The sequence below is a fragment of the Cydia amplana genome, chromosome 4 (genome assembly GCF_948474715.1).
Source record: "Cydia amplana chromosome 4, ilCydAmpl1.1, whole genome shotgun sequence".
NCBI lineage: Eukaryota > Metazoa > Arthropoda > Insecta > Lepidoptera > Tortricidae > Cydia > Cydia amplana.
The window spans coordinates 8,699,370-8,720,688 of NC_086072.1; the positions used below are offsets into that span (position 1 = coordinate 8,699,370).

The 21,319-nt window shown below is 35.1% G+C and overlaps 2 protein-coding genes across 2 annotated transcripts in view; one reads left to right on the plus strand and one right to left on the minus strand.

The window, feature by feature from the left end:
- Nucleotides 1-1,415: 1,415 nt before the first annotated feature.
- On the plus strand, nt 1,416-20,004 carry LOC134663188 (cytochrome P450 4C1-like). The gene is made up of 9 exons (XM_063519566.1): nt 1,416-1,634; nt 1,732-1,841; nt 2,469-2,559; nt 3,486-3,668; nt 4,316-4,710; nt 18,283-18,351; nt 18,682-18,850; nt 19,039-19,221; nt 19,829-20,004. Exons 1-9 carry the CDS (start codon nt 1,433-1,435, stop codon nt 20,002-20,004), a joined length of 1,578 nt encoding a protein of 525 aa, XP_063375636.1. The 5' UTR covers nt 1,416-1,432.
- The window catches only part of LOC134663207 (small ribosomal subunit protein bS1m), a 33,311-nt gene continuing 15,550 nt past the window's right edge, over nt 3,559-21,319 (minus strand). The window contains exon 3 of the mRNA XM_063519593.1: nt 3,559-3,676. The gene's annotated coding sequence lies outside the window, so the exon portion shown is untranslated. The remainder of the gene's footprint in view (nt 3,677-21,319) is intronic.

Below are 21,319 nucleotides of genomic sequence, written 5' to 3' on the forward strand. Positions count from 1 at the left end.
TCGGGTTGGTTGGGACCTGTATAAACCAGGGAAACCTCAATAATTGCAATTAAAGTTCCGATCCCGGTCCCTTGGCACCAAAAGGCCTCTATAATTGAAATAACGGAACCTCAATAATTAAGTGTGCTCTTTCTCAAAGTTTCTGTTCAAATGTTTATAAATATTAATGAATACCAAAAGTTATTTAACTTCTATCACATCTATCACATAGTCAAGGTAAAAGAGTTATGTTTAAATCAAATAAATGACTTATTTAGTCACTGTATTAGAACAAATTAAATTATTTTCAGAAAATATTTTAATTTGTATTTATTTGAAGTAGACACACTACTATATAAATTATAAACTTTAAATAAATATAATAAAGTATATGATACTAAGAAAAAGTGACCAAGGCCTCCAGTGCCCCAGGCTGGAATCGAACGAGCGTCCTCTGCTATCGCGGCAGGTGCCTGTGCCATTCGGCTTGGTGGAGGCCTTAGTCACTTTTTCTTAGTATATGACATTTATTTAAAGTTTATTATTTAGTCACATTGAGTAAACGGAGATGTTACAGATAGTTCATCAAACTTTGCAATACAACTTGTCGCCTTATAATTTTGGCCTTAAGATTTGTCGATTTATAAAATTGGATAGTTGTCACGTAGCAGTCTTCACTTTTTTCTTTTTGCTACTTAAGTCAAACATTGACCAAGGTCAAGGACAGAATACTTCAAGATGAGGTTTAACTTAAGGTGCATGTATTATTCAAGGTTAGAGGAACAGCCCCTAAAAAAAGGTTGACAAGTTTACATGATTTCTTAAATTTTGTATATATTTACATTAGGGTAGACCGAGGCTAATCTGATCAAGATTTCATTGATGGCAAATATATACAACTTTTTAGTCAGACATACCCATTTAAACAAAAAAGTTAAATTTGTTCTTAATTCAAGAACTCAACTGCCAAACCTCAATCATAATTACATCATACATTTATTTTTTGTAAATGTATTTAGATTAAACACATTCCGAAAATATGGAGGCGCTAGGGTCAAATAACTCTATCATAAATGTTTTGTTTATATGAATTAATTCCTACATTTTATTTACATACTTAATGCTAATTAATAATTTATTTGTATTTATATATTATTAATAATGATAGGAAAATATTTGTATAGAATCAAAATGGTTATAAGTAGAATTAAAACTAGTGGCTCTATTAAGCTATACACCTCGCGAGCTCAGCATAAAGCTAAAAAACATGGCTATGCCATTTTTAAAGATTTCCAAAACTTGAATGGACAAAACGAATCAATATACCTATATACATATATGTTTATAAACTAAGAAGTAAACAATTATGTTTACTACATCTGTAGAGGGCGGCCATATCTACACTAACACATCGCTATTCATACGAGAAACAATCACAACGTGATATCAACACATGAACACTGATTTAGTTAATTGTAAGCCGTGGCTGGTGTACTCGTCTAAAATGTTAATTTATTTATTATCGACTGCGATTTTACTGTGCGTTATTCATGTGTTATTTAATTACAATAGTGTAGCAAGGGCGCTAAGAAAAATACCTGGCCACGAGTATGCATTTATAATCGGAAACGCGCTTGAAATTTTGGTTCCACCAGGTGTGTACAAAATAATACAGTTCTCAGAATGTAAATACAGGAGTATACAACATTAACTGAATTTTCTTAATCATTGAGATCTTACATTCTTTAACAGATAAATTAATGGACTTACAACGAGGCTTCGCAAAGAAATTTAATGGAATTCACAGATTTTGGTGTTACCCGTTAGGGGCAGTGACTATCTATAATCCAGAAGATATAGAGGTAATCAAAATCAAAATCATTAGAACTAAAAACCCGGCCAAGACAATGTCGGGTCATGCTCAGTGTAGGATTGCGTAGTTACCCGTCCGTCACAATAGGCAGCTTTGAACGGGGACTATTGAAGACATTGAAGTACGTCTTTTTAACCCACGACGCAAAAAAGGGGTGTTATATGTTTGACGCCAATGTCTGTTTGTCTGTGGCATTGTAGCTCTCCAAGGCATGGGCAAATTTCGGTGCGGTTTTTATACGTGAAAACGAATTTCCTTGCGGTGGTTCTTAGTTTTGTTTGATAAGTAGATATTGATCCAGCAGTTTGAAGAGTATCAGCTCCTTTCGAAATTGATGAAAGGCATTTTTTGCATAAGTAAATAGTTTTTTTGGCATATATAGCGTAAGGGGTTTTCATTCAATAGTTATATACATGCCTATAAAATATGTTGGCCCTGGTGACAAATTTTAAATATTTAGGTGTTTAGTTTATTTAGAAAATAGGAGGGGGGGACATATTTACTGAAAACGGGATTACGATATAACGAGAGAGATGGTGCTGCCATCTATACAACTAAAAACTATTCAAAATAAATTGATTTGTTCCCAAAGTTGTTATTTACAACTTGTTTACAGATAATCATGTCAACCATGAAGCATAGTGAAAAAGGTATTATATATCATTTATTGAAACCATGGCTTCAGGACGGGCTCCTTCTAAGTAATGGTGAGTACCTATATAATATTTTGTCTGCACCGATCATTGATTCATATACATACTTACTTTATTCACATATGTACGGTAATTAAATTGAAATTTTGTGAGTGACTTGAATTTAATTGAGGTAATGAAGGACATTAATGTACATTTAATGTCTACCCTTTACTATATATTAGTCATGCAGTGCAGGCGCGAATAATTATTAACTTTGACCACATATTCTGGTATTACAAATAAATAATAAGCCCAGACCGCAATCTCTGCATAGTGTCCCCAGGGTCTCTCAATTAATAATGGACTAGTTTACATTTACCGGAAGCACACAGCAGTGAGTTTTTTAAATGTCTCAGATTCACGTAACATCTATTTTAATACCAAATAATATGTAGGTTTATGATTTTCTGTGGGTACCTTAAATGTGGAGAATTTAGACAAGAGTAATCCTCGCGTTTAATCATTCAGAGTTTAGGCAAACTCGTAAAATCATAGAGAAAGTTTGCATATTTTATTATAATCACAAATTATAAAAATAGTGCTACGCCATCCCTTGCAGGTTAACGTGCAGCATGGTATGATAATGTATACCATCGCCCACACTGTTAACTGTACATCGGTGGACCTTATGCCTTTTGTAATAAGGTCCACTGATATACAGTTAGGAGTGTTGCTGTTTGTACGTCAATATTGGATATTGGTATGCAAATATTCAGAACAATTTTATGTACTTCTCGGTTTGATACATAAGTGAGTTACATAACTAATAATAAGGGGCCATAGCGGAAACTACGTAGAAAACGTTTAGCTTTCTTAAATCACATACGTAAGGTAGTACCAGTAGTTAGGTATCTACTTACATGTTTTTACACATGTAAGTAGGTTAGGAACCTTACCTTAATGTTTTCATTGGAGATCCCTATTTATTAACTTTTTAGGTGAAAAATGGCAAACTCGTCGTAAAATCCTGACACCTACCTTTCACTTCAATATACTGCAGCAGTTCAGCGCAATTCTGCAGGAGAACGCGCAGAGGCTCTTGACTGTTCTTGAGGCGGCCTCGGAGCGGCCCGTCGACGTGGTGCCCGTCATATCCGAGTTCACACTTAGCTCCATTTGTGGTAGGTACCTGTGTGTGAAAACAAACCACTTTACAATAGTAATTCCACTGCTACTTTGGAAAGTAAAAGCTGGAACTGCATTTCATAAGCTCATAAGTCATAACCTATGGCAGAGTGGCTCAAATAATCAACGAATGGCGTGATGTTGTGGAAAGTGCGCTGTTTGTATTATTATATGTACCTATTATGAATGCGGTGGCTTGTTTGTCTCATGTCTGTTTGTTGTTTTATTGATTAAATTTGGTACCATAGGGTACCTATAGTATAACAGAACAGTAAAGCTGTAGGTAGGCATTTATTTACAGTTTGACACCAATTTAGACAATTTATGTGTATCGATCTTATCGGCCGAACTGTTTATTGGTCTTATCGGTCACTAGCCCTGTAGAACGGGAGTATCCTAATTTCTTGGACGCCTGCACATTATTTTATTACTAGTTTGTTTGTAAGGTTCTTTTCAATGGTGAAAAGTCACCTATAGTCTATTTTTTTATTCGGTAGACTAAAATGACATTTCATAGTATGAAATAACATTTCATGTTCATACTATGAACTGTCATTTCAGTCTACCGAATAAAAAAATAGACTTTAGACATCCATTAAACTAAAACCTGCTTAATATTTAAGCGCCCGAAATTATTTTACAGAAACCGCGATGGGGACGCGATTAAATGAACAGGAAACCAATGCCGCCAGGTCTTACAAAGACACGATATACAGAATCGGTCATATTTTCAGCAACCGTCTTGCGAGGATATATTTGTATTCAGACTTCATTTTCAATTTTACGTCGTTAGGCAGAGAGCAGAAAAAACTTTTGAGAATAATTAGAAATTTTACTAAAACTGTCATAGACCAAAGAAAGGTGATGCTTGAAAATAATATCAACTTAGATACAATTAAAGAACCCGAAGAATATGACGATATTTATATGAAAAAGAAGAAAAAAGTAGCTATGCTAGATTTATTAATATCTGCTGAAAAAGATAAACTGATAGATAGTGCAGGCATACAAGAAGAAGTCGATACTTTCATGTTTGAGGTAAGAAAATTAAATTGCTTACGTAAATAACAAATATATGATTATATGATCTGATTATCTAATTCTACGAACAACTATAACGCGAATAAAGTGGTTATAAGTTAATAAACAGGTGTCATCTTAGCTCCTAACTTTACAGAAGCGCCGACCGACTTGAGTGTTGAGATGATTCTTGGATATGTTCGGTGGAAATGTGTCGATGATTCTTTTAATTCTTTATATAGGTGTAACTATTGTTTACTAACCGAGTGAGTGTGGAGCCTATCTATATATACAGTTAAATAGTGTCGAGCGTGGACTGTATTAGATTTTATTTATGTTTGTTCTGCGAAGTGAAGAAACCGCACTCTGGAACGCGCCGGCCAGGATACCTCGAAGTCCGCTTTACCGTACCGCCAATACCACCATTACCGCGATATGTTTATGTGAAATAAAAACATATATTTAAGTTTAATAATACTGGGCCCCTATTCGACATGTGCAACTGTCAGATTTCGCGTCATTTGAAATTCAACTGCTGAAGTTCATTTGAAGTTCATCAAGTGCTGAAGTTCATTTGGTACAAACAATAATTTAACAAAAAACAACTTTGTTTTATTATTACTTTAAGGTTTATAATGGTTTGGTTTGGTTGTCACCTAACTGTGGATTGCTAATGTCAAATTTTGACAAGTAATGATTCCAAAGGTAGACTTGGTTCTCTATGACCTTCGGCACCATCTTGGAGTTTTTGACGTGCGAAAGGGTAATTTATAGCAAAGAGTAAAACTTTTTTTTTTCAGTACGTAAGTTTACATGAATTAATGACATCTTGTGAGCGATAGACCAACGAATGCGCTGTAGGCGATGCGGCGGCGAGTAGTGGAACTTACGTGACAATTTCCATCAATCAAAAAGGGACTACATTGCTGATGGTCGATAAAGGCTATTAATAATTGAATTTTAACAGCAAGAATGCCTTATTGACAAGCGATCTTTTTGTTGAACCCACACCTACACGTCAAATAATGCTTGCTCCACACATTCTCCTATAAACGCTCAAAATTGTAAAAAAATGAAACAATTTACTCATCACCTCTCCCAACTCAAGCTGCCTATTTCTAAACCACGTTAATAAACCACAAGTTGTACCTTAACACATTTCGTAAACCACATATTCAGAAAAGTCCGAACATGATGATGAGTGGAACATGAATAGCTTGTATTACTTTTTTGGCATAAAAATAATCTAAATTAGTCAAAATATTTTGACTAAATATTGCGCTACTGCTACCTACTATATACCTACTACCTTAGTAACTTGGTAACTTTGTCAGTCACCAACTATTTTGATGCTACCTACAAAGAGCATCAAAATAGTTGGTGACTGACAGGTCAGGCTCCGGTCTTGGTAAGTAATATAGTCAAATACAGTAGGTCATAAGACCTAACATTACTACCAAGACCTAAAAGTACCTATTGTTTAATATGTATCTACTCAGAGATGATTTTTAATTAAAGGAGACTAAATACATATATGTTATTCAACTACAAATAAAAAAAATAGATCTATTTCAGTTTACACTTCTTTTTTCGTTTAATTTTAATAAAACATTAAAGTTTTTAAGCATTCAACTTTATTTAATTTTCTTCACTTTATTATTTTCTGATATTTAAGTAGGTATGGTGTTTAAGGTTGGTAACAGGAAATAAGAAAACCACACCTCTCCAAAAACTCTGCTGGCGATTCACATCTGTAAGTTTAAATATGAAACATGATAAAAACACTTAAATTAAAAACTTAATGTCTGGGAGACCGAGTTTTGCTCGGGAAACATATAATAACCCAAAAATGCGCGTTTTCCCAGAGATTTTTATTTTATTTATTTTTTTCCACACTTACAACTATCTTTACAGGTAAACCTAAGACAATAGTGTAACTATTAACCATACATATCTAAAGTAAGCCATTACGTCTATAACATAATATATTTAATGTTGATATTGTGAATTCAGTCAAAGAGCATGAGAATATGTCAATATTTTCCGCTATTATATTGAGGGTCCGAATAGCGCGCGTCAGTGGCGCCAGACCTAGCAGGTTGGTGCGCCCGCGCGACTCGGCCAGCAGTCGCGGCCGCCGCCTGCGCCCCACGTACCTGTCCGGCACATAGATAAAAACATAGATAAAACCTAGCAAGATCGATTTTGCGCCCCCGTAAACCTCCATATAGCAAATTTCATCTAAATCCGTTTAGAGCCGTTCCCGAGATCCCCGAAATATATATAGGTACATATAAATAAATAAATAAATATACAAGAATTGCTCGTTTAAAGGTATTAAAAACTTATAAATAAATTATTAGCCCTAAATCCTGGTAGTGAGTGTAGTGACCTACCAAGTGCGGTAGGGTGCCCTTCTGCAGGCTGGCCGCTTGCCCCGCTGGATAACAATGCTGATCCGCATCATCAAAAGCATACAGATATAAAACGCTTTGACAGCTCCTCATAGAGGCAACGCGCGCTAGGCCGCACGCCATAAATCTAAGCTAAAGTCTTAAATTCGAGATCATGAACATGAAATATTGTTCGCTATAATATTAAAATCATAGGTATTAGACCTATGATTTTACTATTATAGCGAAAAGTTAGCAGGAGACGGCCGTGCCGTGGTCGTGATAGGTACAGCATTCGTGGACCAGACAAGCAAACCCTGAATTATGTCCCTACCTATTTTACTATACCTTTGTTCACCATTATGTTCACCTATGTATATTTACTCTTCTTTCCAAGATAATCATCTTTTTCAAGATGTAACCCGTATAATCGGGCTGTATAATTGCCTCAATTTTTTTTACACAAAGTTGTATGTAATCTTAATTCGATAATTAATGATGTTTTACATATTTATCATATACTATTTTGCCATTTTTTCTTGGATATTACGTTGTTTATTCCGATTGACGTGTTTATTATTTTCGTTACTATAACAGCGTTTTTTTTTCTTTTTTGGCATTTACTACAGTAGCCAGTGTCATGTCTATATAAAAACACTTTAAAAATGGAAAGGTTGAGTCCTCAATACAGTGACATTATAACTCAAACAAGAACCATCCAAAGGGGGATGGGGGAAATGTCGTTATCTGCCTCTCTATCACTCTTGCATATACGAGCGAAATTTAATGGTGGCAGATAACGAAATTGGTTTCGCGGCAGGCCCTCTTTAAACAAACCGCCTTGATTCATCAATGTTATATTTATTAGGAACAAACGTTGACTGCCGACTGTCCTATATATTATACTACTCTTTGCTGCCCACTTCTAGCGCTGGCGGTACACCGCGAAAATCAGTATAATGCTGCAAATGGTGTTAAAGGTCTGAAAATCGGTACGATTGATCTTTAGGACATTTGAAACAATTTGACCCGAAGCACCAACAAATAAAAAAAAAGAGAGGAGTTATGACGTCATGTTTTTTTGTATGAAATAAAAAAAAAATGTTTAGAAACCTATCGTGTATGGTATTAAACGAAAGGGCTTTCTGAGCCAATGCTATCACATAGTTACATTTCAGTCATTTTGTTTAAATTATAATAAAAATAGTTTTCAAAACATACCAAGTTTGGGCTTCTCCAGATACAATATCATAATTTTTTTTTTGTAAAATATACCTCAAATTATCCCTAATATCCTCATATCTAACCCTAATAAAGCAACTTTGAAAATATTTACATTTAGGTTTTTTTTTTAATTTTTCAATTTTACAAAGTGTAATAATAGCCTTGCCGAATTACTCAATACGAGTAATAATGTCATTCGGGTAAAATAAGAGTATTGAAACTTGGTTTTTCTACTCCCGTACTTTTATTTGTCATTTAAAGGGTCGTGCACACACCTTTAAACCCCTAACTTATAGTTATCAAGACAAGTCTTTAATCTATTCCCCAAAAAAATATTTGTGCATACACGCAGTATCTTTTTGGCACTTTTACGATACTTCGTGTAATCACCACTTAAAAAATATTGTATGGAATACATTGTTTCCAACCTAATTTTAATTGTCATTTCTGACAGATGAGTAAACCATAGACATGTTTTGGTTAATGGTACGATTATTTTCATCTTTATAGGGCTGTATCTCCTAAACCGTGCGTCGTAGCACAAAAATAATCAAATTTTCGTTCCCCTTTGAAACTCTTAAGTAATATTTAGAAAACACGAAAAACAAAAAAAAAAGATTTTTTTTATAGGGTTGTATCTCCTAAACCGTGCGTCGTACGAGGGGTATTCAAAATATTCTCGGTATGAGAATGAAAACAAACAAGTACGAAAAGTTTGATATTTTTATTTTTCAATATACTCCCCCCCTATGTTTATACACTTAAAAGATCGATCAATTATTTTTTTTATTCCCTCGTAAAAATATTTTTTATCTTTCGTGTAAAAATGCTCCTCCACTGCCGCCTTCAATGCTTCATCGTCAGAAAATTTATTTCCACGCAGATCCTTTTTAAGATTGGGGAGCAAAAAGAAGTCGCTGGGGGCTAAGTCCGGACTATACGGTGGGTGAGTAACAGTTTTAAACCCACATTCAACAATAGCTGCCTTGGCAATATGAGCAGTATGGACGGGGGCGTTGTCATGCAGAAGCAGAATACCTTTGGTTAACTTTCCTCGCCTCTTTTCTTTAATTACATCCTTTAATTGACATAGAATGTTAGCGTAGTACTGTCCTGTGATATTTACACCTTTTTCTTTATAATCGATTAGTAATACTCCTTCACAATCCCAAAATATCGTGGCCATGACCTTGCCAGCTGAAGGGATGACCTTGAACTTCTTGGGATGAGCTGAACCCTTAATGTGCCACTGCATGGACTCTTGTTTACTCTCTGGGTCATAATGATGAACCCAGGTTTCATCTCCAGTAACTATTCTTTGCAGCACCTCATCAGGATTTTCACCGCACAGGTCAATAAAATCGGAACAACAAGCTACACGCATGTCTTTTTGAAGCCGAGTCAGCATTCGCGGAACCCATCTTGCACTTACTTTTGACATATTAAGATGGTCATGTATAATATCATGTACGGTACCAATAGAGAGATTGGTTACTTGTGCTATAGATTTTACCTTCACTCGACCATCTTCCAATATAAGTTTTTCCACTTTATCAATATTTTCTTGTGAAGTAGCTACTACAGGCCGGCCAGGTCTAGGGTCATCTTCAATACTCTCCCTTCCGCGTTTAAACTCGCTTGACCACTTTTGAATGGTAGATAAAGAAGGAGCAGACTCACGGTAAACACAATCCATTTCCTCTTTTATGGTTTTTTGATTTTTACCCTGTTTTGTCAAGAATTTTATCACGCATCGATGTTCTAATTTAGTTAACATTGTCAATTCGCACATGATGTTCATGTTTGTTCAGCAATTGCAGAAAAACAAAAGACTATCTCGGTTCGAATTATACTTTTTTTTAATGTCAATGAATAAACCTTAGCGGCCAGTAACGAAAGAAATTTTAGAAGAGGTCGTAAGATATCAATACCGAGAATATTTTGAACGCCCCTCGTAGCGCAAAAATATTAAAATGTTCATTCCTCTGTAAGAAACCCTAATTAATATAAAAAAAAAAACAAAAAAGAGATAAAAAAAAAACAAAAAAAAACTTTATAATGCTGTATCTCCTAAACCGTGCGTCGTAGCGCAAAAATAATCAAATTTTCGTTCCCCTTTAAGGAATTCCTAAGTAAGATTTAAAAAACACAAAAAAAGAAAAAAAAAGAAAAAGAGGAAGAAAAATATTTATAGGGCTGTATCTCCTAAACCGTGCGTCGTAGCGCAAAATAATAAAATTTTTGTTCCCCTTAAGAATCCCACGCACTGAACAACCTATCACATTAGGACATGAAACAATCATCATCATCCATTTTTATTATTATTTCATTGCATTTCAAAGTGCTTGGTCGTAGAAAAAGTATTGTATGCAACGTTGTTTAACTGAGTCGGTTGTTGTTTGTTGTTATTGTTACTCACGCCACTCGCCTTTTTTGACCTCTCTTAAACAACAGTTGCATAATAGTACATTATTGTCGAGGTTCGGAAGTAGCTACTTGCAGGCTGAGGATTCGTTTTAAACGGACGACCTTGGGAGTCCGTTTAATTGAATCCGAAGCCAGCAAGTAGCCTTCCAGCCGAGTCATATATAGTGCTTTTCTCAAAAATGGTGCAAGAAATAGAAATATTTTACAGAACTTACAGAAGCAACGTTCTAATTTTCCATTAATTTTCACAGAAAAAAGTACAACCATTAAAAAAATTAGCTTGCCGCCTTTAAAAAAAAAAGAAGTGTATTTTTCTGCTGAAAATACGCCAAACTATTTGAGACACCTAAATAGTCGCGGTACCAACATTAAGCCTGTAACAGAAACAGATATCTCTTTCTCGCTCTCACTTATGGGTGCGACGCTCCAAGGTCGCGGTGCGGTGCGATAGTCTGTTATAGGCTTTATAATAATAAGTACTGATCATCTGTTTGGCTGTTTAAGGGACCTATGCCTTCATTTGATATGGCCATTTGAAGTTTTAAAAAGTTTGGAACTCGTTAAATAATGGAATTTGTATGCGACATTGCAGTCCCGAAATCGAGACTGCAATGTTTTTAACTTTTTAATTTTTTGAATGACCATAAACTACGCACTTCGCGACCTATTTTTTAACCGGCAACGTCGACTTTGCCGTCCATTTTTGAGAAAAATACTATTACATGTTCCTTTGGTAATATCTAAGCTTTAAGTAAGAAAAAGTTCAGATGAGTGGAGGGTGGAGAACTCGGGAAAGGGGGGACGTTAAAGGTGAGTTTTTTCGGTTAATTCTTTCTTAATTATTACATAGACAATTTTTACTACGACTTATAGATTCCCAGATATAAGCGACTTTCTGAAAAAAACCGTTATATATTAATTTTATGCTTTCTTTTTAAATATTTAATTGAGAGATTCATAGACTATGTAAAATTGAAAAATTAAAAAAAACCTAAATGTATATAATTTCAAAATTGCTTTATTAGGGTTAGATATGAGGATATTAGGTATAAGATTAGAGGTATATTTTACAAAAAAATTTTTTACCGTATTGTATCTGGAGAAACCCAAACTTAATTGGTATGTTTTGAAAATTATTTATATTATAATTAAAAAAAAATTTACTGAAATGTAATGATGTGATATATGTTTGGAATCGGCTCAGAAAGCCCTTTCGTTTAATACCAAACACGATAGGTTTTTAAACAATATTTTTTTATTCTTTACAAAAAAAAGATGACGTCATAACTCCTCTCGTTTTTTTTTTATTTGTTGGTGCTTCGGGTTTGTTTCAAATGTTCTAAAGATCAATCGTACCGATTTTCATACCTTTAACATCATTTGCAGCATTTTACTGAATTTCTCGGTGTACCGCCAGCGCTATATAGGTATACTTGGTCAACCAGATCTTGACAGTAGAAAAAGGCGGCAATTTTGAAAAATGTAGGCGCGAAGGGATATCGTCCCATGGAAGATTTGAATTTCGTGCCTTTTTTTACTGACAAGATTTGGTTGACCAGATATATATATACATATTATACTACTCTTTGCCTACGCCTTTGCTTTAAACTTTTTTTTAACAAGTTTTCACAGACAATTAATAATTTGACATAGACACATCAATGTTTACAAAGGGGCCTATCGGGAAGTGCGAAAATCGAAACTCAGCTATTTGCCTCTTTATCGCTCGAATATGCAAGAGTGATAGAGAGGTTAGATAACAAAATTTCGAATTTCTGACTGTATTTTTCTTTAAATATTTTCAAATATAATTAAGTTGCGTTGTTTTATCACAAAGTTAAAAAGACTTAAAAGACCACTGTCTGTATCATCATCGATGGTAACCATAAAAATATTGTATTGTCACCCATATTACATATTATGTACTTATGTAAATTTTCAGCTTCATTGAACACCCGAGAAGTGGGTCAAATCTAGACACGCGGTAGCGTGTCCAGCCAAGTTCAAAGAAAAAGGAACTGGCGACGCAGCAACCGTGTGTAATATTACACGAACCATTTCGAGCTACTTTTGACCCCTTCACAACTTGAAACCTACTTAACCTACACACATGAAATTTGGCACATGTATTCAAGTCCCTTAGCTTGTTCAAAATAATTATAAAATAATAGAAAATCCTGAAATTATAAAGGATTTGTCTTGGCTAGTTTTTAAGTATAGGCATATCTATCTATATATATAAATGCACGTGTCCTGACTGATTGACTGACTGACTGACTGACTGACTCATCAACGTAGAGCCGAAACTACAAATGCTAGAAAGTTGAAATTTGGACACTAGGTTGCATTTATAAAACGTATAAGAGCTAAGGAGCGATTTTGAGAAATTCAACCCCTAAGGGGGTTAAAAAGGGGATGAAAGTTTGTATGGGGTTCAAGTTTTATTTTGAGCTAGGAAATTGAAACTTTGTAAAAATGTACTATATTAAAAAACAAGAAAATTAATTTCTGCGTTTTCGAAAATTCATCCCCCAAGGTGGTGAAAAAGGGGTTGAAAGTTTATATGGAGATCAAATATTTTTGTGAGTGTTGGACTTGAAACTTTGTATATGGGGATATTATTATAAAACGGGAAAAGTAATTTCAGCGTTTTTGAAAATTCATCCCCTAACAATCCATTACAAATGCTTTGAAACTTCTTAGAAAGGCATAATAGCCGATGACAAAAAAAAGTAATTGCGACGTTTTAGGTAATTCAACCTCTAAGGGGGTAAAAAAGGGGATGAAACTTTGTCCTGGGGTGCAAATTTTATTTTAAGCTAGGACCTTGAAACTTCGTAAAAAGGTATTAAATTAAAAAATAAGAAAACTAATTTCTGCGTTTTCGAAAATTCATCCCCCAAGGTGGTGAAAAAGGGGTTGAAAGTTTGTATGGAGATCAAATATTTTTGTGAGTGTTGGACTTGAAACTTTGTATATGGGGATATTATTATAAGACAGGAAAAGCAATTTCAGCGTTTTTGAAAATTCATCCCCTAACAGGGTTAAAAAGGGGTTGAAAGTTTGAATCCATTACAAATGCTTTGAAACTTCTTAGAAAGGCATAATAGCCGATGACAAAAAAAAGTAATTGCGACGTTTTAGTTAATTCAACCTCTAAGGGGGTAAAAAAGGCGATGAAACTTTGTCCTGGGGTGCAAATTTTATTTTAAGCTAGGACCTTGAAACTTCGTAAAAAGGTATTAAATTAAAAAACAAGAAAACTAATTTCAGCGTTTTTAAAAATTCATCCCCCAAGGTGGTAAAAAAGGGGTTGAAAATTTGTACGGAGATCAAATATTTTTGAGAGTGCGGGACTTGAATCTTTGTATTTGGGGATATTATTAAAATACAGGAAAAGTAATTTCACCGTTTTGTAAAATTCATCCCCTAACAGGGTTAAACAGGGGTTGAAAGTTTGAATCCATTACAAATGCTTTGAAACTTCTTAGAAAGGCATAATAGCCGATAACAAAAAAAAGTGATTGCAACGTTTTTGTAAATTCAACCCCTAAGGGGGTTAAAAAGGGGATGAAAGTTCGTCTTAGGGTGCAAATTTTATTTTAAGCTATGAACTTGGAACTTTGCAAATAGGTATTAAATTAAGATACAAAAAAAACAAATTTCAGCGTTCTTAAAAATTCATCCCCCAAGGTGGTAAAACATGGGGTTAAAAATTTGTACGGATATCAAATATTTATGAGAGTGCGGGACTTAAATCTTTGTATTTGGGGATATTATTAGAAGACAGGAAAAGTTATTTCAGCGTTTGGTAAAATTCATCCCCTAACAGGGTTAAACAGGGGTTGAAAGTTTGTATGGCGTTCAAATTTTATTTTAAGCTAGGAACTTGAAACGTCGTAAAAATATATGGTATTAAAATACAAGAAAACTAATTTCAGCGTTTTTGAATATTCATCCCCTAAAGTGGTGAAAAAGGGGTTGAAAGTTTGTATGGATATCAAACATTTTTTCGAACGCGGGAATTGAATCTTTGTATTTGGGGATATTATTAAAATACAGGAAAAGTAATTTCAGCGTTTTGTAAAATTCATCCCCTAACAGGGTTAAACAGGGGTTGAAAGTTTGAATCCATTACAAATGCTTTGAAACTTCTTAGAAAGGCATAACAGCCGATAACAAAAAAAAGTAATTGTAACGTTTTTGGAAATTCAACCCCTAAGGGGGTTAAAAAGGGGATTAAAGTTCGTCTTAGGGTGCAAATTTTATTTAAAGCTAGGAACTTGAAACTTCGTAAATAGGTAGTTAGGTAGTAGGTTTTATTAAATAGAGGACATGAAAATCTTCTAAGGGGGTTTAGAGGGATTACATCGAGGACAATTTTATTCAGTTAGGGGCTTGAAACTTCGTAGGTTGTGAAAGACAAGTCTCATGCGTCGTATAATATTAATAATTAAGAAATGATTAACCGTCCTACCGCAATCTCTTGCTGCATAATGTTCTAAGCTAATGTAGAATATATAACCACCAATATACAAATCCACGCGTACGAAGTCGCGGGCAACAGCTAGTAGGTCGGGCTTTTTCTGTTAGTTTTTCAAAAACTTGGTTTATTGTTAAAAACTAGCCAAGACAAATCCTTTATAATTTCAGGATTTTCTACACAGCACAGAACTTGGCACCCATATAGATCTCAATTCTTTTGTCGGCGAGTCAACAACGACACATATTCTTAATATTGAACTTGGCTCTCATTTCACATTTATGTTTTTGTTGGGATTTAATTTGCATGATTTGATTGGAACCACATTGGAACAGACAGACAACCAACGGGACAGATGAAACTAAGTAAAAGCTTGAAAAAATGTGGCTTTCCAATTTCTATTGCAACTTCAGGTGAAAACGGAGTCTCTATTGTTTCCCAAATAGTTTTAAGCCATAATGTATTGTTTGCTCGAATTTTCGTTAGTCATAATTCCTTTGGTTCAGAAACGCGTCACTTTTCAGGATTGCCATAAAACAAATCTAACCTAACCTAACCTATCTATAGGATAACCTAACTAAAATCTTGAAATGTTAACGGTTTCAGTTTTATGAGTAATGATAATATGACAAACAATACATTGACTTAAAACTTTATGGGAAACAACGGGACCCCATGAAAACGTCCTTATTGAAGCATAAGGACCTTTAATTTATGGAAAGCTACATATAACAACCAATTCGAGGCTACTAGGTGGCAAAATACGATTAAATACGAGTAGGTAGGTCAAATACACGAGAGTATTAAAATAAGGATTTATATTTGGCCAAATATTCTTGTGACAAAGTTATTCTTCCTCGCGTTATCTCGATTGTGTCACGGATCATGAGAACCTATTGTTAGCTTGACAATTAATCCCAAGGATTGGCGTAGGCACTAGTTTTTCCGAAAGCAACTGCCATCTGACCTTCCAACCCAGAGGGTAAACTAGGCCTTATTGGGATCTGTTAGGCTGTTAAAGTTTAAAGTTACCTACTCGTAAGTCTCGTAACACAACATATAAGTTTCACATAACAAAATTACTTACATATATATTATGTACCTAAACATATTACTTTTCTAAAAAAAGGACTGAAATCTAGTGCTGCGAAGAAACGGTATTTTTGTTCGGCTTTTTTGTTGCTATTTTGGCATATGGATACATGGTAGAAGAAGTAAGTATGGAATCCTCCTCCGTTTTGCGTGGTCCGACGCACCTGACCGGGTTTTCGCGATTTTCCGTCAATGTCTGTCAATACCTTATTTCTTACGAACACCTAAAATAATAAGTTTAAAATTAATCTCAATGTCTCCAGTTTGCTGTTCATTCAAACTGAGAAAATCCAAATTTCTGAGGCAATATACGACCGCTGTCTTATATAAGCCATTAAAATTCATCGTGAATAACCCCACGTTGCGTTGTTATAAATTTAATTAAATAAATAATTATTTTATTTAATTTATAACAACTAATTAGGCATAGCGTCCAATTTAGAATATGACACAGGCACTAGTTCTTACGAATTTACCTTAATTTATTAATCAAAGGACCTGAGGTAAAAGTGAGAAGAGGTTAATAAGCAGATGCACCAGCTAGTCGCCGACGCTCCGCTTCCCCCGGGATTAGCCCTTAAGCCTGCACCTAACAGACTGGCTCATAGAGGGCTATGAGCTTGCTGTTGCGTCAATTTTCATTTTTAGAAAAAAAACTAGTCTACTAACTACTAACAACACAATAAATGCTTATTTTGCCGCATTCTTCACTATCTCTCACTGTTTCACTGCCATCTAACCCAGAGGACAAAAATATAGCTTATTGTGGCTACTGGCTACTCCGTCTTCCTCATGACTCATGATATTTTACTTCACCATAAAGTAATTGGTGTAATATCAAATGATATTTTTCACACAAGTTACAAGAAGTTCATTGCTAAGAGCCGGGGTTAGGACCCACGACGATTGGTTTAAAATATAATTTGTTACCTAGTAATTATACTAAAGCTGTTTTCTTTTTGACATTTAGTGGTATATGTATTGCTGTATGTTTATTGTCAAGTTTTTTTTAATTCTGGACAATTGTCATATATTCGTTTTCATGATAGATCTACACCAACGCAACTGCATGTCATGTTCTTGCGGTTTATTTTTATAACGCCAAGATCGAAATTTGAATGTTAACTCCATCTTGCGTCGAGTAGGGGAATCAAAAAACTATAGAAAATAGAAATGCAGTTTACTCTATGCCATAGAATCCCCTTTTAAATGTCATAAATCCAAACATGGCGGCCATACCAATAGACAACCAAGTCTAGCGATGAAATGATTTGTTTACATGAGATTCACTGACAGGTGACACACTTTACCTATTCGACAACCCATGATTGTTCAGATTCAAATGAACTTCAACATGCGACGTCAAAAGTGGCATGTCGAATAAGGCCCCGAGAGTGTTAAAGCGTGTTGCTTGCTTGAGTGAGTAGAACTCTCTTCTCTCTCACCAAGTCGTGGGTGTTACATGCAGAGTCAGTTTTTATTCGTTGGACCAATTACATTAATTCATTACAATTTATTAATAACAATGATTAAAGGCTTAAAATTAGGCACATAACATTCCAACAAAATGATTACATGATATAAACACACAAAATACAATACACGACAGAAATATTATTATTTATTTACTCGCTTAAATTTTACTTTTTTAAGACCTATTTCGGACAGATAGTCTATCTACTCCTCTGGTCGCATTGCTCTACCGATTCTCTCAAAATTTTGTGTGCAGGTTCGATGTCATACCCATTTTTTTTTTCCGAACAAGTTTTTCAGAAATTCTCGGAATGATGGTAGAGTCATGCATTCATTGTTAAACTGTGCAAACAGTGTGACACGAGGTGTACCTACATCTCACAAAACTAAGAACTATTATATAATCTGTGGTATAACTAAATAGATATAACTTTGTATTTATGTGTACCTATGTCGACATAAGGTTCAAACAACCGTTGAAGCTAAACTCCTTTACAGGGCCACGACACGACTGCTTCTGGATTGACATTTTGCGTGATGGCACTAGCTAATAATAGGGACATACAGGTACTTTTAAACAGGATGTGTGTTAACGTTTAGCCATAAGTACCTACTATAATATAATATAGGTCATAAGTCATAATGATCAATTTTTTATATAAGACCAACCCCGAAATCGTAAAGAAAGATCACCACCTATTACAAAACAACGATTTCTATTCAGTCTGAACCTAAAACAACACATATTACGTTTTTAGGATTTTTGCCAAACAGAGTAGGTACCTACCAATTGCTAAACGTCGATAGAACACACTGTATTAAACATATCTTTTGTCAATTTTATGCTAGCAACCATAAAAATCAAGACTAGATGCATTCACTTACAATATTTTTCAGAATAAAGCTGTAGCCGAAATTAAAGAGTTGTTTGGCGACTCGGACCGCGCTATTACCATGGAAGATATTAACAAGTTGCCGTACCTAGACCGCTGCATCAAGGAATCGCTACGGATCTATCCTCCCGTGCATTTTATTAGCCGTCAATTGACTGAAGATGTTCGATTGAGTAAGTTGATAAATTACTTAAAGTTGTGGAAGTGCCACCATATTTTTTCTTTAAGAATTTTCAAATTTCTAGTAAAATAATATTGTCAATTTCACACTTTGTCATTATCAAATGCATATTTGTCGATTTAAGTAAATTGAACTCGTCTGAAATTTCAGTCGTTCTAATTTACGAAATATCATTTCCAGGCAACAAATACGATGTCCCCGCTGGAGTGGCATGCCACATCTCCATCTACGACCTGCACCACCGCGAGGACCTCTACCCGGACCCGACCCGGTTCGACCCCGACCGATTCTTGCCAGAACATTGCGCCCGGAGACACCCCTACGCATACATACCCTTTAGCGCGGGACCTAGGAACTGTATAGGTAAATAAATACTGGATATTAATTAAGCTCCCACCAACTAGAACACTATTTTCTTGGTATGTAAATAACGGCATTCGCTGGGTCACAGGTATAAATTTAGAAGATTCGATGAGGTATAGCTGGTATTCTTCATCCAAATGAATAATGATTAATGAATATATTTACGAAAAAAACAAAACACGTAGGTAATGTAGGTACCTACTTGTGACCGAAAAAATAATTATAACTTACATACACAAATTCATCATAAGTATCCAAGTGTCGAAGAATCTGTGAAAAGTAGGTGTGTTTTATCGACATAGAGCCGAGAGAAGGAAATTTTGCAGACTAATTGCAGTGACAGAATGTGGACGTGCGACCATAAACGACTATTCCTATAAAAAATATGGCGTGACATAATGGAAATGTCACGTTGAAATCGGTGCAGAGTTAGCTTAGACGAACTCTAATTGGTACCTACCCTACACACCGTTCTTAGCGCTGAGGTTCGTTGACGTAATTAAACGCTTTCCTGCCCTTTTCTACTGCTATTAACTTTTGGTTTTGAGACATTAAATTAGCTTTTAGCACCGATTTATTTATTTATGCGAAGTTCTTAATTACACAGGTCAAAAGTTTGCCCTGCTCGAGATGAAGTTAGTGCTGGCGGAAGTGTTGCGGAAGTTCGAGTTGCAGCCGGTCACCCGCCCGGAGGACCTCAGCTTCATCGGGGACCTTATCTTGAGGAACAAGGGTCCCGTCTACGTCAACTTTACGAAAAGGAAGTCTGCCGCAATACAGTGATAAGCAACTAAATATTAAATGGCGGGACGATTTCCGTGCATTTTGTAGCGACTGGTGAGAGCATGCACCAAACGAGTGGCAGAAAAAAAAGAAAGACCTTTGCCCAACAGTGGGACGCACAATAGACTGCATGTAGAAAAATAAATTAATAACAATTAACAACATTACATTTAGAAACAAAAAGCAATTTCTTAAGAATTTTTAATGAAATAATACGGGGTCTCTGTTTGTAGGTAATAAATTAATGAATGAAGTACCTAACTAAATGCTTTCATTATGCTTACACTGTAGGTATTTCCCATGTTTCAGCGGTCAGATATGTATCCAATATTACGTTTAGAAGTTATTCTGTTAAAATCTGCTAGGTTTTTGCTTTACTGAACCATATCTAGCCAAATCATAACAATTCTCGAGGATAAACTCTTACTCCGCCGAGACTCTACCTACCTGTATCATATCTTCAAACCTATTTCAGACCCAGATTCCCTTTAGGCTACCGGCATTTAACCTGACACGATGATGGCTACGAATACAAACCTGAAGAAACTATAAACAGAGTATGTGAAACCTAGGCTCTAAATGGGCTACTCAATGAACTAAAAATATAAACATGAAAACCCAAAGGTTAAAACCACTCTGCCGTACGGATTCCATTATGACTTAGGTTTCGCTAAGGTATCGGTAAGTAGGTAAGGCTTTGGAATCATTATAGTTTTTTTACATTAGCAAGAAATATCCATAGAAAATTACCCGATTTCATTGTATGTGTCTGTCAGTTGACAGATCATAGCCGTACCGTTTGATAACAACAAATTACTATTTTTACTATTCGAATAGACCTCTTGTTCCAAAACAATGGTGCGTACAAATGGGGTGCTACAAGATGCTGAGATGAGGCCATTTCGTGGCACTTTAATCTTATTTTGTGTTTTCTTTCATATTATGTATTGTCTGTGCTTACGAATAAATTATATTCTATTCTATTCTAAGCCCCGTAGTCTGTATATGGCTTTCCCACCGTGTAGCGAAAACCGTTCGTAGAGATATGAAGCAGCTATTGAGGAACTAGAGAAGCCATCTCAATGCTAATCCTTCCAATGAAAATCCTGCAAGAACTAATTATTTACATAGAAAAAGTTTAAAAATGTAACAAAAAAATTATCGCCATAATTAAAAAGCGGCCAAGTGCGAGTCGGACTCGCCCATGAAGGGTTCCGTATTTAGGCGATTTATGACGTATAAAAAAAAAACTACTTACTAGATCTCGTTCAAACCAATTTTCGGTGGAAGTTTACATGGTAATGTACATCATATA

Excerpts from the sequence above, each read along its gene's own strand:
- LOC134663188 (XM_063519566.1), top strand. The coding sequence starts at position 1,433 with ATGAACACTGATTTAGTTAATTGTAAGCCGTGGCTGGTGTACTCGTCT. Across the intron at positions 3,669-4,315 it reads CACACTTAGCTCCATTTGTG|AAACCGCGATGGGGACGCGA; the intron begins GTAGGTACCTGT and ends ATTATTTTACAG. Across the intron at positions 19,222-19,828 it reads GGGACCTAGGAACTGTATAG|GTCAAAAGTTTGCCCTGCTC; the intron begins GTAAATAAATAC and ends TTAATTACACAG.